The 22,970-nt window shown below is 41.8% G+C and overlaps 1 protein-coding gene across 1 annotated transcript in view; it reads left to right on the top strand.

Annotated features, from left to right (window-relative positions):
* LOC136330159 (zinc finger protein 91-like) overlaps positions 1–22,970 on the top strand; it is a 54,688-nt gene that overhangs the window by 3,344 nt on the left and 28,374 nt on the right. The window contains 3 exon segments of the mRNA XM_066266661.1: positions 265–360; positions 5,519–5,592; positions 7,047–8,949. Of these exon segments, the coding sequence (XP_066122758.1) occupies positions 265–360; positions 5,519–5,592; positions 7,047–8,949 (2,073 nt within the window).

Here is a 22,970-nt window from a genome sequence, read left to right as displayed (position 1 = left end):
AGGTAGGTGGTGGGCTGAGGGGGAGAGTGAGAAGCATGGACTCGTAGTCGCTTCTCATATGTGCCGTGACCAGGGAGCCCAGGGTTTCGACCTGGCGATCTCAGCATTCCATGTCGACATTTTATCCATTGTGCCACCACCCGTCAGGCTGAGGAATCATTTCTAAAATATTATATCCTACAATGTCTCCTTAACCTGGCTCTGACTGGATTAGAAGTTGGGCAATCTCTGTCAAAAACTCATGTTCCTTTTTCTAATAAACAGGGCTTTCTGTGTCTAAGCCAGTCCTGGTCATGTTTTTGGAGCAAGTGAAGGAACGCTGGGATGTGACGGGAAGAAAGACACTACCCTTCCAGCCAGGTAGGTGGGATGAGGAGGCAGATGACACAGGTGAGAGATCTAAAGGTCAGGGAGGAGGCCAGACCTTACAGTGTGGTTGGGAAGCTGCTGCAGTGGGAAGGGCTGTGAGAGGCCCAGGTGTATCCCTGTTGTCATAGAGGGACACTGGTCTCCAACACGTCCTGTGCTCCTGTGTCCTCTCAGGACTCTCCTTTTGCTCCAGTGACCTCTGTCATCACATTAGCAGTAGGGTCTGGGTCCTCCCCATGGACTGTGAGGGCTGCCGTGGTCTGTCTCCTCTCTCATTCCTTTTGAGACCTGGGAATATTTTACACATCACTAAGGAATGGTATTTTGAGGTGTTTTGTTGTTGTTGTTTTTGTACTTTTATAAAGTGAGAATTAGGGAGGCATTCAGACTCTCACATATGCCCATCCAGGATCTACTCTGCATGCCCACCAGGGGGCAATGCTCTGCCCATCTGGGGCATAGCTCCATTGCAACCAGGGTCTTTCTAGCCTTTGACGTGGAGGACATGGAGCCGTCCTCTGGGCCCAGGCCAACCTTGATCCAATGGAGCCTTGGCTGTGGGAGGGGAAGAGAAAGATAGAAGTAAAGGGTGATGTGTGGAGAAGCATATGGGCGCTTCTCCTGTGTGTTCTGGCTGGGAATCGAGGGATTTTGTTTTTTTAGTGTTGGGTTTTATCTTATGTAAAGGGTTTATGAAGCCCTGACCAAGTGGTTGCACAGTGCATAGAGCGTAGGATGGCAAATGGAGGACCCAGTTTCGAGACCCCAAGGTCACCAGCTTGAGTATGGGTACATCAGGTTTGAACAAGGCTCACCAATTTGAGCCCAAGGTTGCTGGCTTGAGCAAGGGGTCACTCAGTCTGCAATAGCCCCCTGGTCAAGGCACATATGAGAAAGCAATCAATGAACAACTAAGGTGCCGACACGAAGAATTGGTGTTCTCATCTCTCTCCCTTTCTGTCCCTCACTCTGTCTCTATCACACACACAAAAAAGTTTATGATGGAAATGGTTAAAATTCTAGAATTTGTTGCATATGTCCCAAGAGGAGTAGTGACAGTTGTCATGTTTTCTCGTCTATAATTTCTAATCCTGTGGAAGTTTCCAACAAAACCCTCCCATGTTTAGACTAATTCCATCACAGTACAATGCACCTCCCCAAAGTGAGGAATTAATATTCTGTTTCACTTCAAAATGTCCTTTTGTTTTGTATGAAATAACAGAAATTTCTATTCTGTATTGCACAATTCATCTGTTAGAATAGTTTGATGTTTCTGTATATCTCAGAGTCCTTCAGTAAAATACTGCCAGTAGGCACCTTAGTGTTGTCCTGCAAGTAGGAAAGTGTCCACTGTACCTGCTTTTGTCATCACTGTCATTCTGTAATTCTCTCCTGTCCAGTCCAGACCTGCCCGGGACTGTGTCCTGTGTGTTTTCACTTTCTGATTAGATCTTTGTCATAGTTGTGCTTTGGTATTCACAAGTGCTGATACAACGTGCTGGAATGTTCTCCTTTGTTAAGAAGTGGGTCACAGAATTATTAGGCCCTTCATATGTAGGAAAATGTTTTCTTTTTCAGTTGAAATTTACTTTAGGCAAAAGCAACAGTTTAATTTCTCCTTTGCAAGATTAGTCTCTGCCCATATTTTACATCTTTTAATGGTTTCAGGTAGAAAAGGAACTGTTTTTCTCTGTTACGTGGATTACATGTTTTGTGTAAGAATAGCTGACTTTCTCATGTCATTTAAATTTTTCTTTATTTTTTTTATTTTTTATTTTTTTTGTATTTTTCCAAAGTTGGAAATGAGGAGGCAGTCAGACAGACTCCCGCATGCTCCTGTCCGGGATCCACCCGGCATGCCCACCAGGGGGCGATGCTCTGCCCCTCTGGGGCGTCACTCTGCCACAATCAGAGCCATTCTAGTGCCTGAGGCAGAGGCCACAGAGCCATCCTCAGCACCTGGGCCAACTTTGCTCCAGTGGAGCCTCGGCTGCGGGAGGGGAAGAGAGAGACAGAGAGGAAGGAGAGGGGGAGGGGTGGAGAAGCAGATGGGTGCTTCTCCTATGTGCCCTAGCCAGGAATTGAACCTGGGACTCCTGCATGCCAGGCCGACACTCTACCACTGAGCCAACCAGCCAGGGCTAAATGTTTCTTTATTAAAATTATATTTTAGGGCTGTTTTTTATGATTTGAATGCATTGTCCAGGAAAGTTTCCTGCCATGTAACACACGCCCTGGTCCAAAATATTTGCTGTTTAAGGGGCACACTCACAGTAAGAACTTATATAGAAGAATTCTTTATCAATAGTACTTGCAGGTAGTTTAGGAATTCTGGGAATGAATTTTGTGTCCTTGTTTTCAGTTTTTTTAATTTTCTTTTTCAGTATTTTTCTGTATTTTCAGCTGTACAGGATAGTGGTTAAACCATCATATACTTTAGAAAGTCTTCAAGTGTTCCCCCTGATATTTCCAGTACCCACGTGGACCATACATAGTTAATACAACATTATTTACTGTACTTCCTCTGCTGTACTGTATATCCCATGGCTGTTTTGTAGCTGCCAGTGTGTATTTCTCAGTGGCTTCATGGTTTCCTCTGGCCACCTTTAGTCTGTTCTCTGTACCTAAGTGTCTGTTTCTGCTTTGTTCAGTTTGTATTTTTTTTTTATTTCATATAAGTGAAATCATGTGGTATATGTATGTCTCTGCCTGACTTATTTCACTTACCAAAATACACTCTACGTGCATCCTTGTTGCACAGGATTTCTTTTTGGGTTTTTTTCTAGAAATGGAGAGAGAGAAAGGGACAGCCAGGGACAGACAGACAGAAAGGGAGAGAGGTGAGAAGCATCAGTTCCTAGTTGTGGCACCTTAGTTGTTCATTGGTTGCTTCTCTGAGGGGTAATCTCTGTGCCTTGAGCGTGGGGCTTTAGTCTAGCCCGTGACCCTTTGCTCAAGCCAGCAACCTTAGCCTCAAGCCAGCAAACTTTGGCTCACACCAGTGACCATGGATCATGGCTATGACCACATGCTTAAGCTGGTGAGCTCCTTCTCAGGACAGCTGAGCCTGCACTCAAGACGACAGTATTGGTCTTTCAAACCTTGTTTGTTAGCATTTGAAGCAGACGCACTATTACTGTGCCATCACCTCGTCGGGCCTTACTGATACATATATTTTTTTCTTCCAAAGTTGCTCACTTGAGCCTAAAGATCGCTGACTTAAAGCCTAAGGTTGCTGGCTTGAGCAAGGGGTCACAGGCTTGGCTGTAACCCCCCAGTCAAGCACACATGAGAGAGCAATTAATGAACAACTAAGGTGCCACAATAAAATATTGATGCTTCTCATCTGTTTCTCTTCCTGTCTGTCCCTGTTTGTCCCTTTTTTTGTTTGTCTGTCTGTCTCTCTCTCTCACCAAAAAACCAATAAAAAAACATAAAGTACTTTCTCACTCGATCTAGGGTGGTGCAGTGGATAAAGCATTGACCTGGAGCGCTGAGGTCCCGGGGTTGAGACCCTGGATTTGCCTGGTAAAGGCACACTGAATGAAGAACTGAAGTGTCGCAGCTATGAGCTGATACTTCTCATCCCAACCCCACTCTCCTTTCTCTCTGTAAAATGAATAAATAAATAAAAAAAATTTTTATTCTACTTTAGTTTTAGGAATTAAATATAATTGACTAACAGTTTGTCTACTTTTTGAAGCAATTTTGTTTCGCCTTCCCTCTCTTCCATTGTTCCATTGTGTTTCTTGGATTCTTTATTTGGGGTAAACGGGTTAGTGAGATGCTCTGATAATTTTTTTTTAACCTTATGTGTCTGCTGCAGGTATTTACTTATAGTTATGTATGATCAGGGTAACTTAAAATATTGTAAAGTTTTAAATATATGTTTTGAATTCTTGGTTAAGTAATTCTTCTAATAATTTAAGTCCAATTTTGGAAGATTTAATATGTTCCTGTGGTTGGATCCTGCTTTTCTATTTCTTGATAAATCTTCTGGTCTTTTGATGAGATTTGGGATAAGAAACAGCCACCATTCTATGATTTATAAACGTGAAGTGTGCTTTATACAGGAGAACACAAATACCAGTCACATGTGCTAGAAATCCTTAGGACTGACAGAACAGTTTGGGATGTGTATGATCTGATTGTTGTGTGTAATTTCCCAGTTTAAAATGTTCTCCTTTTTATTTTATTTATTTTATTTTAAGTGAGAGGGGGAGGCAGAGACAGACTCCTGCCAACTTACTCTAATTGAGCTATAGCTGCAGGAGGGGAGGAGGAGAGAGAGCAGGAAGGGTGGAGAAGCAGATGAGCGCTTCTCCTGTGTGCCCTGACCAGGAATCGAACCTGGGGTTTTCACACGCCAGGCGCACACTTTATCACTGAGCCAGTTCTTCAGGGCAAAGTGTTCTCTCTTTATTAAAGAAAGATTAAAAAAAGAAAATACTGAGTTTAGTGAGAGGGTGAGGGAGACAGACAGAGATGTGAATCCGTTTCTCTATGTACCCTGACCGGGAATCAAACCAGTAACCTCTGCACTTCAGGAAGACACTAACCAACTGAGCTATCCAGCCAGGGCTAAAAGTGTTCTCTCTTCTTTAGTGGTTGTGGAACTATCCTTTACCTCATGTCTCTAATACTGCAGTCTCCTTGGTGTTTAACAGTCAACTTTATAAAAAATCAGCCACCACAATGTACTCATGGTATACTGTCATTGTTTCAGTGTTCTGTGTGTCCCAGAAACAACAAACCAGTCCCTCAGGCAGTGGCAACAGTACCGGATCATTGGACACACACTGTACTTATCTATGTCTCTTCAGCATAGACGTAGGAACTGGGACTTTTCTCCCAGTATTGCCATGGTGTATCAGGGAGAGGGAGCAGCTATTGGAGGCAGTAATAAGCATCCTAATTTTTTTGTTTTGATGTCTTTTACTGAGGCTGTTGAGTTCTAATTGACTTCTGGAACTCTCGAGAAAGGCCCGTTGTGTAATTGTTTCTAAATTCACTTCTCTGTTAAGGAGTGAAGTTTTGATGCTTCCTATTGTACCATGTTGCTGAAGTCCTGTACTTAGTACTAATTTTGTACATTTGAATTTAAGATATATTTACCTGAATGTGTGATAATTTATTTGGTATCTTTCAGCTGTGTCTTCTAAAGGGACCCAGAGTTTGTTGCCAAAGCCAGACATAGAGGATTCATTGCACAAGATGCGACTGGTAAGATATGGAAAGTGTGGTCCAAAAATGAATACTTAATGAAAGATTGGGAGTGTTAGTTGGAGTGCGAGTGAGGGCAGCATATGTTATGACAAACATATCTGAAGTGGGGCAGTTACTTATAATAATTTGTTTCCAAAAGAAATCAAAGATATAAACCATTGACCTTGGCCAGTGGCACAGTGGATAGAGGATTGGCTTGTTGTATGGATGTCCAGGTTGATTCCTGGTCAGGGTACACCAAAGAAGTGAACATCTGCTTCTTTCCTCCCTCTCCCTCTCCTTCTTACCTTTGTCTTCCCTCGTGCAGTCAATTCCTCGATTTGGTCTGAGCATCAGCCCAGTTGCTGAGGATAGCTCAATTGGTCTGAGCATTAGTCAGGCCTAAAAACAAATCAACCTGACCAGGCGGTGGCACAGTAGCTAGAGCATCGGACTGGGATGCAGAACACCCAGGTTTGAGACCCCGAGGTCGCCAGCTTGAGCGCGGGCTCATCTGGTTTGAGCAAAAGCTCACCAGCTTGGACCCACGGTCGCTGGCTTGAGCAAGGGGTTACTTGGTCTGCTGAAGGCCCGTGGTCAAGGCACATATGAGAAAGCAACCAATGAACAACTAAGGTGTCGCAATGAAAAACTGATGATTGATGCTTCTCATCTCTCTTCGTTCCTGTCTGTCTGTCCCTATCTATCCCTCTCTCTGTCTCTGTAAAAAAAAAAACAAAAAAACCCAAAAAAGAACAAATCAGTTGTTTGAGCAGTGGCCCCAGGCAGGACTTGCCAAGTGGATCCCCATTGGGGCACATGCAGGAGTCTGTGTCACCATCTCCCCTCCTCCCACTTAAAAAGAAAGATATAAAACATCTTGGAAGAACTACCTCTTTATACATTATTTTTGGAGAATAGTGTCTTTCTAAACACAGACTCAAAACAATTTATTTAACCATGCCTGTTCTCTGAAAAAAGCAAAAGCTGAAAAGTTATCTAGTTGGTGCTATAAATAGTCATGTGAACCACTTAAAATATAGTACAGTATTGGATGAAACAATGAGTCAAACATTTCTGAAACGAGGAGATTAAAAATGCAAACGGAAATTCTAAAGTGTATCATTTAGAGAATCTCTTAAACAGAGATTTATTATGCTTTTACCTAGAAATTATTTCTCCTAGATTCAAAGTCTATAGCCTAATAAACTTGAGATGGTTTTTTTATAACTATAATGGTTCTATTTTATTTATTCATTTTTAGAGAGGAGAGAGAGAGACAGAGAGAGAGACAGAGAGAGAGAAGGGGGGAGGAGCTGGAAGCATCAACTCCCATATGTGCCTTGACCAGGCAAGCCCAGGGACTATCATGGTTCATTAGGTTTCATGGAATTGTTCATTGGGGGAAATTTTACATGTTTAATGAAGTGAGAGCCCTCACTAATTGCCTTTTTATTTTCATTGATTGCCAGAATACGTGTAATGGAGACAGAAGTAATCGATTTAATGAATCTTGGAACAAATTTTACCAATGGTCAAATCCTAATAAACATTCAAGAACTAAGTTGTCAGAGAACCATCATAAAAGTAAGAAAGTTTTTGATCAAACTTCAAATCTTGATACACATCACAATAATTATATTGTAGAGAAGACAAACCAAAATAGTGAATGTAACAAATCTTTGCACGAATATTTTAATATTAGTCAACATGAGAATATTGATACTGCGGAAGAAGCTTACAAATGCAATCATTGTGGGAAATTCTTTAGTCATTTATCCAGTTTAAAGAAACATAAGAAAATCCATACAGCAGACAAACGGTACCAATGTAAAGAATGTGACAAAACTTTTCATTTCCATTCACAACTTATTGTCCATGAGAGAATTCATTCTGACGAGAAGCCTTACACATGTGAAATATGTGGTAGATCCTATCGATGGCGAATAAGTCTTACTGAACATGAGATAATTCATACTGGAGAGAAGTCTTACACATGTGAAATATGTGGCAAAGCCTTTAATAAGCGGTCAAACCTTACTGAACATGAAAGAATTCATACTGGAGAGAAACCTTACACGTGTGATATATGTGGCAGATCCTATCATTGGCGGATAAGTCTTACTGAACATGTTAGAATTCATAGTGAAGAAAAGTCTTACACATGTGAAATATGTGGCAAAGCCTTTAATAAGCGGTCAATACGTACTCAGCATATGAGAATTCATACCACAGAAAAGCCGTTCAAATGTGAAATATGTGGCAGAGCCTTTTCTAGGAGGATAAGTCTTACTGAACATAAGAGAATTCATACTGGAGAGAAGCCTTACACATGTGAAATATGTGGCAAAGCCTTTAATAAGCGATCTATACTTACTCAACATACAAGAATTCATACCACAGAAAAGCCTTACAAATGTAAAGTATGTTTCAGAGTCTTTCATCAGCAGATAAATCTTACTGAACATGAGAAAATTCATATTGGAGAAAAGCCTTTGAAATGTGATGTATGTGGCAAAGCCTTTCACCGGCAGGGAAGACTTACTGAACATGTGAGACTTCATACCGGCGAAAAGCCTTACAAATGTGGAATGTGTGTCAAAGCCTTTCATAAGCGGTCAATACTTACGCAACATATGAGAATTCATACCAGTGAGAAGCCTTACAAATGTGAAATGTGTGGCAAAGCCTTTCATCGGCAGGGACGACTTACTGAACATGTCAGAATTCATACTGGCGAGAAGCCTTACAAATGTGATATATGTGGGAAAGCTTTTCATCGTCAGGGAAAACTTACTCAACATATGACAATTCATAGCATCGAGAAGCCTTACAAATGTGAAATATGTGGCAAAGCCTTTAATCGGCGTTCACATCTTACTAAACATGAGAGAATTCATACAGAAGAGAAGTCTTACAAATGTGAAATATGTGGCAAAGTTTTTAATCGGCGTTCATGTGTTACTAAACATGAGAGAATTCATACCGGCGAGAAGCCTTACACTTGTGAAATTTGTGGCAAAGCCTATCATTGGCGGTTAAGTCTTACTGAACATGTGAGAATTCATACTGGAGAGAAGCCTTACACCTGTGAAATATGTGGCAAGGCCTTTCATAAGCGGTCAGTACTTAATCAACATATGAAAATTCATACCAGCGAGAGGCCTTACAAATGTGAAGTATGTGGCAAAGCCTTTAATCGGCGTTCACATGTTACTAACCATGAGAGAATTCATAGTTAAGGGAAGCCTTACACATGTGAAATATGTGCCAAAGCTTTTAATAAGTGGTCAGTATTTACTCAACATTTGAGAGTTCATACCATCGAGAAGCCGGACAAATGTGAAATACAATGGTCCCTTGTCTGTCGGGGGAGTTAGGTTCCAGAAACCCTCGCCCCGTGATAGATAAAAATCCGTGAAGTAGAAATGTTATATTTATTTTATTATTTATATGTATTTTAAGGCTATATAAACCCAACCCATACTTTTACAAACCTTTCCCACACTGTAATAAACACTTCCTATGCTCTTATACACTTTTTACACTCTTAAACTTACGTAATTTTAACAATATATAAAACTCTATATGGGTACTCACCCATGAATATATGTATTTTATTTCAATATAATCTTTTAGTATGTTTTAATTAATTTTTTATATTTTTATATTTTCAGTTGTTTAGGCTAAAAATGCTTATTTTACCACAAAAATAATTAAAATAATAAATATATGAAAATACCTATGTACCGCAAAATCCCACGATATAATGAAAAATCTGTGATAAAAAGTTAGATATAATTTAAAAATCTGCAATACCACTAGTGAGACCAGGAAAAGTGAACCGAGATATGGTGAAGGATGAATGTGTATGGCAATATATTTAATTGGCTTTCATCTGTTGTTAGATGAAAGTCGACTAAATTCATACCAGGGAGAAGCATTACAAATCTAAGCAATTTTGCAAAACTTTTATTGAGCATTCATAACTTCAACACATGAGAATTTATGCTAGATAACAACCTTAAAAATGAAGAATGTAGGAAGCCATATAGCTGGAACTACAGCTTCACTCTGTGTCAGACAGTGCTACTAGGGAGAAATTCCACGTTTGTAATATATGGTGAAAGACCTTAGTTCAAAACACACATTTCCGGAGCCAATTCAGAATCTATGCTCCCTAGGGACCATGAAGATGTTAAAAAAAAAAGAGGGCCAGGCCTGTGGTGCCTCAGTGGATAGAGCATCATCCTGGAACACTGAGATTGCTGGTTAGAAACCCTTGTCTTGCCTGGTCAAGGCGCATATGACAAGCGATCAATGAACAACTTAAGTGAAGTTACTAAGTGCTAATACTTCTCATTCCTCCACTATCACCATCTCATCTCTCTGTAAAATCAATAAATAAAATCTTTCAAGAAATATGTGGGAATTAGCCCTGGCCTATTGGCTCAGTGGAAGAGCATCAGCCCAGCATGTGGAAGTCCTGGGTTCGATTCCCAGGCAGGGCACACAGGAGAAGCGCCCATCTGCTTCTCCATCCTTCCTCCTCTCCTTCCTTGCTCTCTCTCTCTCTCCCTCTCCCACAGCGAAGGCTCCATTGGAGCAAAGTTGGCTCAGGGGCTGAGGATGGTGACATGGCCTCCGCCTCAGGCACTAGACTGGCTCTGGCCACAACGGAGCAACAGCCCAGATGGGCAGAGCATCGCCCCCTGTTGGGCATGCCGGGTGGATCCCGGTCAGGTGCATGCGGGACTGACTGCCTCCCCGCTTCTAACTGCAGAAAGGTACCAAAGACAAAAATGTGGGAAGATAATGAATTAAAATCAAATCTGATATATCACTGAAAGTCAGTGCCAGTTTTTGCATTTTACTCTAAATCAGAGTATTTATTATACGAAAAAGTTAAAGTTTAAAAACTTAGTTAACTTTTGAGTATATGAAGGATTGGATTTTTGGATATGTAAAATTACCAGTTTTTTGTTGTGACAGTATTTGAAATATTGTGACTAAATATATGATATTAACTCTTTGAGTAATACGAACGTTCATGTACGTCCTCATGCCTCCTGACTATCCAGAGTACGATTGTAACAAAAAATTTTTATTTTAAAAATGTGTAAGGCCACATTAACAAAAAGCAAATGTACTTGTTTCCATAAATTGGCTGTCAAGCAAACATTATTTTAAGTTAATAAAAGTGTAACTGGAACGAATTTCATTTTTGAAAAAGAAAGCTCACTCCCAGGTATCAACGAGCTTGAAAAATCTCAGTACTCAAAGGGTTAATGTGATTCTACTCTTAGATCCCTTGATACTGTAGTTTTATTCCATGTGTGTATGCAAAGTCGTGTTTTTGCCTCAGAGGTCTGTGAACTCTTTCTATTAGGTGGGTTTCACTCAGATTTCCTTCTCATGAAGATCGAGGTTGTGGTAATGTTCTGTATCTGCAAAAAGCCTAAGTGGATATTTTGTTCCTGGTTCGCTAGAACCTATGAACATCATCATGAAGAAGGTGTTCACATGATGAAGGTGTTCACATAATGCATTACTGGCATTAATGTAAGATGGAGGAACATGAACAAATTGAAAACACATTGTCTGACCTCGGGTCGCTGGATCAAAACACGGGGCTTGCTCAGTCAAGACACATTTGAAAACCAACTGCTGCAAGTTCATGCTTTCCACTGGGCTTGCCTCCACTCCTCCCCTCCCCACCCCTCCCTCCAAAATCCATAAATAATGTCGAAAAGATACATGAGCACTGAATTTTAAATGTTATCAGTTGCTCTTCATTAAGGTGGCAGTTTTTTCTTTAATTCTGATGTATCTTCATCATAAACATGGAGAGGTATAATGAATATTAGTAGATGTGACTTAAATAAAAATAGCTTTAGAGATACACCAGAAAATGTATAAACAACTCATCCCTAAGTGCATGATATTGTACATGTATGTTTAGTCAATGATTTCCCTCTGTTCTGAAAACCAAGAAAGCACAGCTCTCAGATCATTACATGAGAAAATCAGGAATGCATGTCAAATGTTTGTCATGTGTATTTTGACACATGGTCACACACTATTTTTGTCATTCTTTATATAGGCTGTGTTCGATGTTTGGAGTTAGTGTTTTTGTTAATAAAGCTGAATGAGTTTGAATGTCTTCACTATCCCACCTTATTCAAGGTCGCTGTTAACAGTACACTGCTTGCTAACACGTAGGAATCACTTCGTTGGCAGTCCATTGTCCAGTGGCCATTAACCTTAAATTAAATAGAAATATTTCCCCATACATTTTATATTTTTATTGTACCTACTTAAGCATTATGATGGTTACAATAAAGAGAATATGAGTATTTTTTTGAATCCAGCTAAATTACTTCATAATATTGCTGACTTGGCATTTATTTTTGACACTTTCTTCTTTCACAACTGTTCACACAGACAAAGCTCAAAGAGGTACGAGGAAATGTAAGTTGCAGACATGACTGCAGCAGCCCTGTGAGCAGTCTTTCTTGAACCTCAGGACTTTTACTGTGTGTAGCCCACAGAAAAGGTCTCTACACGGTTTATCGAGACCTTGCTCATTTTGATTTGCTTTGAACATTCCACAGTTAGCTCAAGAACCTCATAAAGGCACATGTTCTGGGTCCTCCTGTAGTCTATGTGTACTGGCTTGGTCTCCCCTGGTATACTGGCCTGGAGTGAGCTGTATTTTGTCAAGGGTTTGTGAGGAATACACTTTTCTATTTCATTTCCCCTTGTAATCTTTAGTGTAACTGCTGTTCACCATCCAATATCATAGGCTCTGCTTAACAATTGGAGTAATGAGGGTTTTTTTCATGCTCGCTGACCCCAGGGAGTGAGTTTTTTTTTTCAAAAAATGAAATTAGTTCCAGTTACTATGGATGGTCAGGCACGAGCATGTACATGAACATTTGTACTACTCAAAGTGTTAACAGATACTATGTTAACAATTCAAATAAATATAACTAGGAAGCAATGGTTCTGGAAGTCTAAATCACTAGAATATTTGACCCTATATATTATTTTTCACCTCTTTTTTTTTTTTTGTCAGAGACAGGGACAGATAGGGGTAGACAGACAGGAAGGGAGAGAGATGAGAAATACCAATTCTTCATTGTGGTTCCTTAGTTGTCCATTGCTTGCTTTCTCATATGTGCCTTGACCGGGGGGCTATAGCAGACCAAATAACCCCTTGCTCGAGCCAGTGACCTTGGGCTCAAACCAAATGAGCCCACGCTCAAGCTGCTGACCTTGGGGTATCGAACCCAGGTCCTCTGTGTCCCAGTCCGACGCTTGATCCACTATGCCACCGCCTGGTCAGGTTTTCACCTCTATTTTTTTTTTTTTCTTTTCATTTTTCTGAAGCTGGAAACGGGGAGAGACAGTCCGACAGACTCCCGCATGCGCCCGACTGGGATCCACCCGGCACGCCCACCAGGGGGCGATGCTCTGCCCATCCTGGGCGTCGCCATGTTGCGACCAGAGCCACTCTAGCGCCTGGGGCAGAGGCCACAGAGCCATCCCCAGCGCCCGGGCCATCTTTGCTCCAATGGAGCCTTGGCTGCGGGAGGGGAAGAGAGAGACAGAGAGGAAAGCGCGGCGGAGGGGTGGAGAAGCAAATGGGCGCTTCTCCTTTGTGCCCTGGCCAGGAATCGAACCCGGGTCCTCCGCTCACCTCTATTTTTGAGATTATATAACCAAAGATTAATAACATGGATTGCAATAACATGGATTAATAACAGTAACTGCAGTGTGCACATGAAGTAACGTAAAGATGTAGTGTAGGAATGAGGACTAATGAGGAAGAAGTGTGTGTATTGTGTGTACGTGTATCCTGAGAAGGAAAAGCAAATGGTGGGTCCATATATGTAATTTACAGGTATGTGATGATTGACTAATAAACTGAAGATCTTACAGTTCATAATATGAATCATTTTCTCTCCATTACAATTTTTTTCCAGATCTCTTGACTCTTGGATGTAGAATCAGACATTTCAGTTGCTTGTTTACTTCCTTGTGTCTCATGTAAAACCTATCATAGGTTTTCCTTGTTTGTAGGTTATGAAATAGTTTTTGTAAGTCCGATGCAGGAGATTTAAGAGTGGTTCATTGAATGAATTCATTGTAATTAGTGGTTTTCAAAAATCAACTTGAAGCCTGACCTGTGGTGGTACAGTGGATGAAGTGTTGAACTGAGATGCTGAGGTCTCAGTTTGAAACCCCGGGCTTGCCCAGTCAGAGCACATATGGGAAGCACGTACTACAAGTTGATGCACTTGCCCCTCCTTTCTCCTCTAAAATAAACATATAAAATCTTTTTTAAAAATCAACTTGAAAATGGAAATAATTGCACAGAGACCACAATACATTGCAGTTTGTTTGGTATATTCCATTTCATGTCTCTAGTAAGGAAAAACACTTTTTTACTGAAGTAGAACCAGGACAAGTTTTACAGGTTTCATTCTCAGTCATATTACTGTTGGTCACCTCTACAGAGGACTGACATTGTGACAGCTTTGGTCAAAAAATTATTTTGGATGCAAACATTTCCTATATTCACAGCATGTCCAGAAGTATGTCCACTGGCAATACTTGTCTTTCAGTGTTTTCTTAGCTGTCACCCTAAGTCCCAGGGGCTCCAGGTGGGCATAGATGAAAATAAAAGCCCCACAGTTTGTTACTTCTCCAGTGTCCTGTGTTGGGTCTGTACAGGACAGTAAGTATCGAGTCCTAAGTACACGCCCGCCTGAAGGAACAGGACAGCCATCACATGAACTGTAGGTATTGAATACTCTTCTACTCTAATTCTTGACACAGCTCTAGGCCACTACTGTATATGCAACATTCATGTCTACATACATCTACTGGTGTTTTGTGACTTGGACAAATTACCTGGATTTGTGTCTGAATGATTATGTGTGTTTTTTTTTTTTTTTTTAATGTTTATTAATTTTTAGAGAGAGGTCAGGAGAGAGCAAAAGAGAGACAAGAACATCTGTTCCTGTATGTGGCCTCACCAGGTATCGAACCATTGACTTCTGTGCTTCAGGACCATCCTCTAACCAACCAAGATGTCTGGCCAGGTCTTGTTTTGGTTTTTTACAGGTCGAAGTACAGGTGTTAGAACATTCATAGGAATAAAATCTTATTTAGCCTGACCAGGTGGTGCCGCAGTGGGTACAGCGTCGGAGTGGGATGCCGAGGACCCAGGTTCGAGAACCCGAGGTCACCAGCTTGAGCGCAGGCTCATCTGGTTTGAGCAAAAGCTCACCAGCTTGGACCCAAGGTTGCTGGCTCGAGCAAGGGGATACTCGATCTGCTGAAGGCCCGCGGTCAAGGCACATATGAGAAAGCAATCAATGAACAACTAAGGTGTTGCAACACGTAATCAAAAACTAATGATTGATGCTTCTCATCTGTTTGTTCCTGTCTGTCCCTTTCTATCCCTCTCTCTGACTCTTTCTCTGTCTCTGTAAACAAACAAAAATCTTAGATGGGAGTTTCATTTCCTAGAGTACCCTTATGAGGAACACTGAGAAGGTGTAGCAATGCAAATAATACACGACTACTATTTTGTTTCATGTGTCATAAGAAAGCAGATGAAACACATTGTTGTGAGGTTAAGAGATATTTCCATCTTATCCAGTTTTTTTTTCTTTGTTGTATGAGCTCTAATTTGACTTTTAGAAAGGCCATCAACAAATGGAAGTGATTATTAGTAAGAGCAGTACTTTTTACATTTGTATTTTCTTGACCTACATAAAAAGAAAGCATGATCCCATGGTCATTGGCTTGAACCCAAAAATCACTTGAGCTAGAGCCTGACCAGGCGGTGGCGCAGTGGATAGAGTGTCGGACTGGGATGCGGAAGACCCAGGTTTGAGACCCCGAGGTCACCAGCTTGAGCGCGGGCTCATCTGGTTTGAGCAAAAGCCCACCAGCTTGAACCCAAGGTCGCTGGCTCCAGCAAAGGGTTACTCAGTCTACTGAAGGCCCGCAGTCAAGGCACATATGAGAAAGCAGTCAATGGACAACTAAGGTGTTGCAACGCGCAATGAAAAACTAATGATTGATGCTTCTCATCTCTCTCCGTTCCTGTCTGTCTGTCCCTGTCTATCCCTCTCTCTGACTCACTCTCTGTCTCTGTAAAAACTAAATAAATAAATAAAATAAAATAAAAAGATTAGAGCTCTTAAAAAAAAAAAAAATCACTTGAGCTAGAAGCCCAAGGTCACTGGCTTAGCTGGAGTCCCCTGGTTAATGTATATATGAGAAATCATTCAATGAACAACTGAGATGCCACAACAAAGAATTGATGCTACTCATGTCTCTCCTTTCCTGTCTGTCTCTATCTGTCCCTCTCTCTGTTTCTCTTGCTTGGAAAAAAAAAAACTGCATGTTCAGGAAACAAAAGCATGGAATGATTTGATAAAAGAATTGGATTAAGCTGTTATAGCAATGTCAACCATGGAGATTAAAAATCAGAATTAATATTATGAGGATAATAACGTTAAGAAATTGTTCCTTAATTTTCACACCTAGAAAGAATTATTGGGCCAACTGGGCGGTGGCGCAGTGGATAGAGCGTCAGACTGGGATGCGGAAGACCCAGGTTTGAGACCCCGAGGTCTCCAGCTTGAGCGCGGGCTCATCTGGTTTGAGCAAAGCTCACCAGCTTGGACCCAAGGTCGCTGGCTCGAGCAAGGGGTTACTCAGCCTGCTGTAGCCCCCTGGTCAAGGCACATATGAGAAAGCAATCAATGAACAACTAAGGTGTCATAAAGAAAAATGAATGATTGATGCTTCTCATCTCTCTCCATTCCTGCCTGTCTGTCCCTCTCTCTCACTCTCTCTGTCTCTGTAAAAAAAAAAAAAAAAAAATTATTGGTAGTGTTAAAAGCAAATTTTGCATTAAAAATGTGAATGTTTGGATTCCTTGTTTATTGATAAACATTTCTGTTATAATCATTAAAGAAAACCTACAAATATCATATAAGAATTTGGAAAAACTTTTGGCAGTTAGGCATAAGCTAAAAGCTGGTTCCAGCAGCTGCCAATTAAAATTATGAAAATGACCATAACAAAATCATAAATGCTTAACCCAAGCCTGTTTCAGTCAAATATAAAAATAACTAACTAGACACGAATCATGATAGTTTCTGGAAGTTCTATTCACAGAGTAGGAGGAAGCTTCCATCCCTGAGGGGAACTGTGAAACCAAGAGCATCAGTGAGAAGTCGGCCAGAAGGATGGACAAGCCTAATGGGATGCCAGCAACCTGCTCCTTCCAAGCCGTTCCCCTGTATATCCTCTCCCCTACCTTTTCTCGGGGGTTGTGGTGCTTAAGACACAACCTCCCACAGCTCAGACAAACCTCAAATACATATTCCTTTTGATCAGTTTTAACCCCCTGCACCTTATTTCCTGCCCTCGTAACAGGATGAATCTTCACTGAGCATCAGAAGTTTACACTGGCGGAGATATTAAAACGTAATTAGTTGGACAATGTATTTACTGGGAGTGAAATATAAAATGTCAGGCACGTTTTAGAGAAATCTGAAAAATACAACGTGTGTAGCAAAGATCTTATCTAATTGAATTCTTGGAGGGTCATCAGAAATTTAACATAGGAAAAAAATCATTTAACTTTTAGGAATAAAGAAGTAGTTAAGTCAAACCAATTAATAAAGAAAAATGGCCCTGGCCGATTGGCTCAGTGATGATAGAATGTCGGCCAGTGTGTGGATGTCCCTGGTTTGATTCTGGTTCAGGGCATACCAGTAGAGAGGACCATCTGCTTCTACATCCTTCCCCCCCACTTCTTCCCCTTCCACAGCTCTGGCTTCACTGATTCTAGCGAATTGGCCGCCAAGCACTGAAGATGGCTCCAAGGAGCCTCAGACTCAGTTTCTCAGTATAGCTGAGTTGCAGAGCAACAGCCATCGATAGATAAAGCATAGCCTTATAGTAAGGAGACCAATTGTCCTTCGTTAGGGAGGACAGTCTTTTGTAAGTTCTGTCCTCCCTCGAAAAGTGTCCTCTTACATGTCCTCCTTTTTGATATTGAAACACTTATCTGTAAATGTCCATACCCAATCAATGCAGAGTCGATCCATTGCGTGTGATGTGAAGTATTTGTATTTGACATGACGATTCGTCAAGGATCAGTACAGTGCGGCGAGACACAATCATGAGATTATGAGACGCAGGCGCTCTGCACGGGAGACCTTGAGAGAGTGAGCAAGATATACCGAGCACGCAAATGGCTTTGTGTACTTACTGAATCACGACATGGCACATATAACATTGTAAACTCACGATTATTTCTCAGTGAATATTCAATCATAGATAGGTAAGCACAATTCAAGTTTTATTAATTCATTATTTAATAATTTCCAAATACGTATATTTTTATTTACAAGTATTTTCCTAAAATTCGAGTTTTAAAGTGGAAATCTAACCTCAATATCTGTTAATAACACATTTTGATTAAATAATTGCATAAAACATGTTTTTTAATTAGAAAATGATAAATACACCCAAATATCACTCCAAATCAGTGGTTTTCTTTGATATTTAGTTTTGTTAATTTAGCTTCCGGAAAATTTGCCATGATGACGAAACATTTTCAGTTCCTAATGTGCTTGCATTGTTCGTGTAGCTCTATATTTTATTTTTAATATTAAATTTCATTTAAGGGAAAAACAAAAAAAATGCCATTTCAATGATAAGTTGAAGAAGTAATTTCCAATCCTCATATCAAAGATACCATTGTTCTGCAATTTTTGCAGTGACAATTTTGTATTGCAGTTGGGGACAGAGCAGCGACAATGAAACACTTGACCACCAACAAACATAAGCAATCATTAGATGCATCAGCTTCCAGTTGTAAAGTAATAAGTTTTTTTAAAACTTCAAATTATTCTGAAGACGAAATATGGTTGGCTGAAATGGAAGGGACATTTGCATTTCATACCATAATTCACAGAGTTTTTGTAGTGTGGGTTATACATCTAAATCAGCGGTTCTCAACCTGTGGGTCGCGACCCCGGCGGGGGTCGAACGACCAAAACACAGGGGTTGCCTAAAAATATGTATTTTTCGATGGCTTTAGGCGACCCCTGTGTTTTGGTCGTTCGACCCCCGCCGGGGTCCCGACCCACAGGTTGAGAACTGCTGATCTAAATTGTTAAAAAAGTTTCACAATGCAAACTTCATGTGCCAGGACAAAATGCCAGGCTATTTTGAAATCAGTATTTAAAAATTACTGTGACAAAATACTTACAGAGGACTTGTAAACTGCAACATTTGTAACAATTTTATCTGATGCATTGAATCATAATGAAATTAAATTCTATCAAATAATAGTAAGATATTTTAATGTTACCAAGGGCATTGAAGTAAAAGTTTGGTTTTTTTTTTGTTTTTTTTTTAATTTTTATTTATTTATTCATTTTAGAGAGGAGGGGGGAGATAGATAGAGAGAGATTGAGAGAGAGAGAGAGAGAGAGAGAGAAGGGGGAGGAGCAGGAAGCATCAACTCCCATATGTGCCTTGACCAGGCAAGCCCAGGGTTTTGAACCGGCAACCTCAGTGTTTCTAGGTTGACGCTTTATCCACTGCGCCACCACAGGTCAGGCGAAGTAAAAGTTTTAAATTTAGAATCCATTGAGGGTGAAACTTCTGAAATTCTCTCAAACCAGCTATACAGAATAATAAATGAAAACAATTTGAAATTCATTTGTTGCACTGAAGCAGGGGTCGGGAACCTATGTCTAGTGAGCTAGATGTGCCTCTTTTAATGGCTGCATCTGGCTTGCAGACAAATCTTTAATAAAAAAATGTTAAAAATATAAAAACATTCCCATGTATTACAATCCATTTCCTACAGCTCATGTTCATGGTTGCGGGTGGCTGGAGCCAATCACAGCTGTCCTCCGGGACAACACCAAATTTTTATTGGATAATGTGTAACACATGGGTCGTTGTATGGTTCTCATGGAATTACATTTTAAAATATGTGGCGTTCGTGGCTTTCTCAGCCAAAAAAGTTCCCAACCTCTGCACTAACGGCTGATAATACAAATACAAATTTTGGTGGGCAAAGATGCAAAAGGGTGAATAATGTGTATGTAAAATCACAAGAGTTACTCCAAAAGAAAATACTAGGAATAGGTTGTAATGCACATATCTTGTCAAATGCAATAAACACAAGGTCATGTGCCGTGCCAATTGATGTAGAAGTAATAAATTTATTTGCATTTAGTCATTTTACTGTTCATGTTACTACTTTAAAACAATTTTGTGAAGAGGCAAATGTTGAATACAAAAAACTTTTAGGATATTCAAAAGTTAGATGACTTGTTCTAACACCTGCTATAGAGCATGTTCTACAATTATTTGAGACTCTCCGTTCATATTTTTTAAGTTTAGACAAATGTCCTAAAATCCTGGAATTGTTTTTCAATAATAAAATATCTGAGATATTAATATATTTTGTACATAATAAAGCATCTATTTTTCACAAAACAATTCAAAAGATTGAAGGTGAACGCATTTCAGCTTCGGAAGTTAGTCTTATTTTCAATGACTTTATCCTTCAATATAAATCTCATTTTGAAGAAAAATTTCTTCCTTTAATTATAAAAAGAAAATTTTGAGACTTAGAGGAATCAAATCCAGGCATAACAAAAGTTTACCTAAGAAGTGCAGAATTTTTATCAGAAATGTTTTCAGTATATCAAAGAATGTTCTGGGCCCTGGCCGGTTGGCTCAGTGGTAGAGCATCGGCCTGGCGTGCAGAGGTCCCGGGTTCGATTCCTGGCCAGGGCACACAGGAGAAGCACCCATCTGCTTCTCCACCCCTCCCCCTTTCCTTCCTCTCTGTTTCTCTCTTCCCCTCCTGCAGCCGAGGCTCCATTGGAGCAAAGGTGGCCCAGGCGCTGGGGATGGCTCTTTGGCCACTGACCCAGGCGCTAGAGTGGCTCTGGTCGCAGCAGAGCGATGCCCCAGAGGGGCAGAGCATCGCCCCCTAGTGGGCGTGCTGGGTGGATCCCGGTCGGGCGCATGCGAGAGTCTGTCTGACTGTCTCTCCCCGTTTCCAGCTTCAGAAAAATACAAAAAAAAAAAAAAAAAAGAATGTTCTGAAACAAACATCACGGAAATAACAGTTTTCAATGGTGTTTTTAGACTTCATCGCAAGTATATTGGACAGATATTGAATCTTGTCTTGAATTTTTATCTAAAGAAATGCCAGACATCAAAATAGACAGTTGTCTCTTTGAAATTAGACTAAATGTATATTTAAATTCTGAAAAATTAATACAATGGGAAAACGAACATGTGGAAATTGATAAAAGATGGGTGGAAATATTCAACCACTTCAAAAATGAACATATTCCATGTGAAAATTTATTCTTGTTCAGTTTACATTGTGCTGCCTTGGAACTAATGCAGCAGTTGAGTTTTTTCAATTGCTAATGATTTTTGGACAAGTGAGAAATCTAGATTGAATGTTGATACTCTAGCAGCAGCACTTGCAGTAAGATTCAATATGAAGGGTATTTCTTTTTTTCTTTTTTTTTGTATTTTTCTGAAGCTGGAAACGGGGAGAGACAGTCAGACAGACTCCTGCATGCGCCCGACCGGGATCCAGCCGGCACGCCCACCAGGGGGCGATGCTCTGCCCCTCCAGAGCGTCGTTCTGTCGCGACCAGAGCCACTCTAGCGCCTGGGGCAGAGGCCAAGGAGCCATCCCCAGCGCCCGGGCCATCTTTGCTCCAATGGAGCCTCGGCTGCGGGAGGGGAAGAGAGAGACAGAGAGGAAGAAGAGGGGGAGGGGTGGGCGCTTCTCCTGTGTGCCCTGGCAGGGAATCGAACCCGGGACTTCTACACGCCAGGCCGACGCTCTACCACTGAGCCAACCGACCAGGGTTGAAGGATATTTCTTGTTCAAATATTTTCAATGTATTGTTCCAAGATGATACATTGACAAAAAATATTCAATGGCAAAGTACTCATCTAGATAATATTTTCTTACAATTTTACATACTTTTCCCTTACAATTATTAAAAATTAAGCATGTAAGCATAATTACAATATAAAATATTACAAATGTTTTTATTATGCATTTATCATATTATAGTGTACTATCGTGCAATGAATAAAATGTTCCTTTTACTTACGATATTGTTTTCAATTTATTTTTGTCCTTTTCTCTGTAAAAAAGTTGGTCACCTTATTTATAGGTGGTCTAGCCAGGTATCATCCAGTCAGAAGCATACAGAAGACCCTCTGTCTCCTCTCCTCTCACTTGGAAAAGGAAAAAAAGAAGAAAAGCTACAACCAATGACAACGAGGTGGAGGTGGGTCGGGTCCCATTCCTGCATCCGCCCCTCCATTCGGTGGTCTGGGCAAAAACCGGGCCACTATTCACGCCCCGCCCATTGCGAAAGCGCTCAGACGCGAGAGCCCGCCCAGCTTTTGAGGCAATGCGCAAGCGCAGCTTCTTCCGGGTCTTGAAGCGGCTTTGGAGTGTCCGAGATCGCCAGGGATTTGGAAACGAGCTTCCCGGTTTAAACCTGACCCTCCCCGCCCCCATTTCTGCACGCGGGGAACCTGAGGGTCGACGCGGACGCCGAGAGCCCTGCTCCCGAGCTCCCGCCTGTGAGTGCGGAGTCCCGGTGAGAGGCCCCGAGCCTGCCCGCTTTGCTGCCGGGCGGGGGCTCCGCGTCGGTTTCCGGGGAAACTCTGAGGCCGTCCCGCCCGTGTCCCTCGGCCGCCGGGCGTGGGACCCCCCTGCTCCTGCTGTGGGGTTTCCTGCCTCGGTCCCGAGGGGGCGGGCCCCCACCCCGGCCTGGGGACCTGCGAACCCCCTCCTGAGGCCCAACCCATTTAAGAAGAGGCCCGGGTCCAGGAAGAGCACACTCTCCACGGGGCGGGGATTCGGGCCGAGAACGCGGGGTCCCCAGAAGAGCCCCCGGCCCCGCGCGGGGAGGCTGTGTGAGAGCGGCGACAGCGAAGGGACCCCGGGACACGCAGAGCGTGGCTGGGAGGGGTCAGGGGACGGAGAGAGACACGGGAGGAGAGGAGAGGTCAGTGAGGGGCCATGAAGAGACGGCAACGTGAGGGTGCGGGGAGACGGGACCGCGACGGGGAGAGTGACAGTAACCGGGGAGAGGAGCGCGAGGGGAAGAAAGGGGAGAAACCCCGAGGGGAGGGAGGGGCCCGGAGAGAAGGGCGCAGGGAGGGGGCTGGAAGCAGAAGTGGGGGCGCAGGACGGGGCACTTCAGAAGGAGGGAGTGGCTCAGAGGAGGAGAGCTGGGGGGGCGAGGAGGGACAGAAAGGGGGTTTAGGGGTGAGGGAGCCGA

Source organism: Saccopteryx bilineata, chromosome 3, assembly GCF_036850765.1.
Source record: "Saccopteryx bilineata isolate mSacBil1 chromosome 3, mSacBil1_pri_phased_curated, whole genome shotgun sequence".
In the NCBI taxonomy this organism is placed as follows: Eukaryota; Metazoa; Chordata; class Mammalia; order Chiroptera; family Emballonuridae; genus Saccopteryx; species Saccopteryx bilineata.
This window is presented reverse-complemented; position numbering and strand designations above follow the sequence as displayed.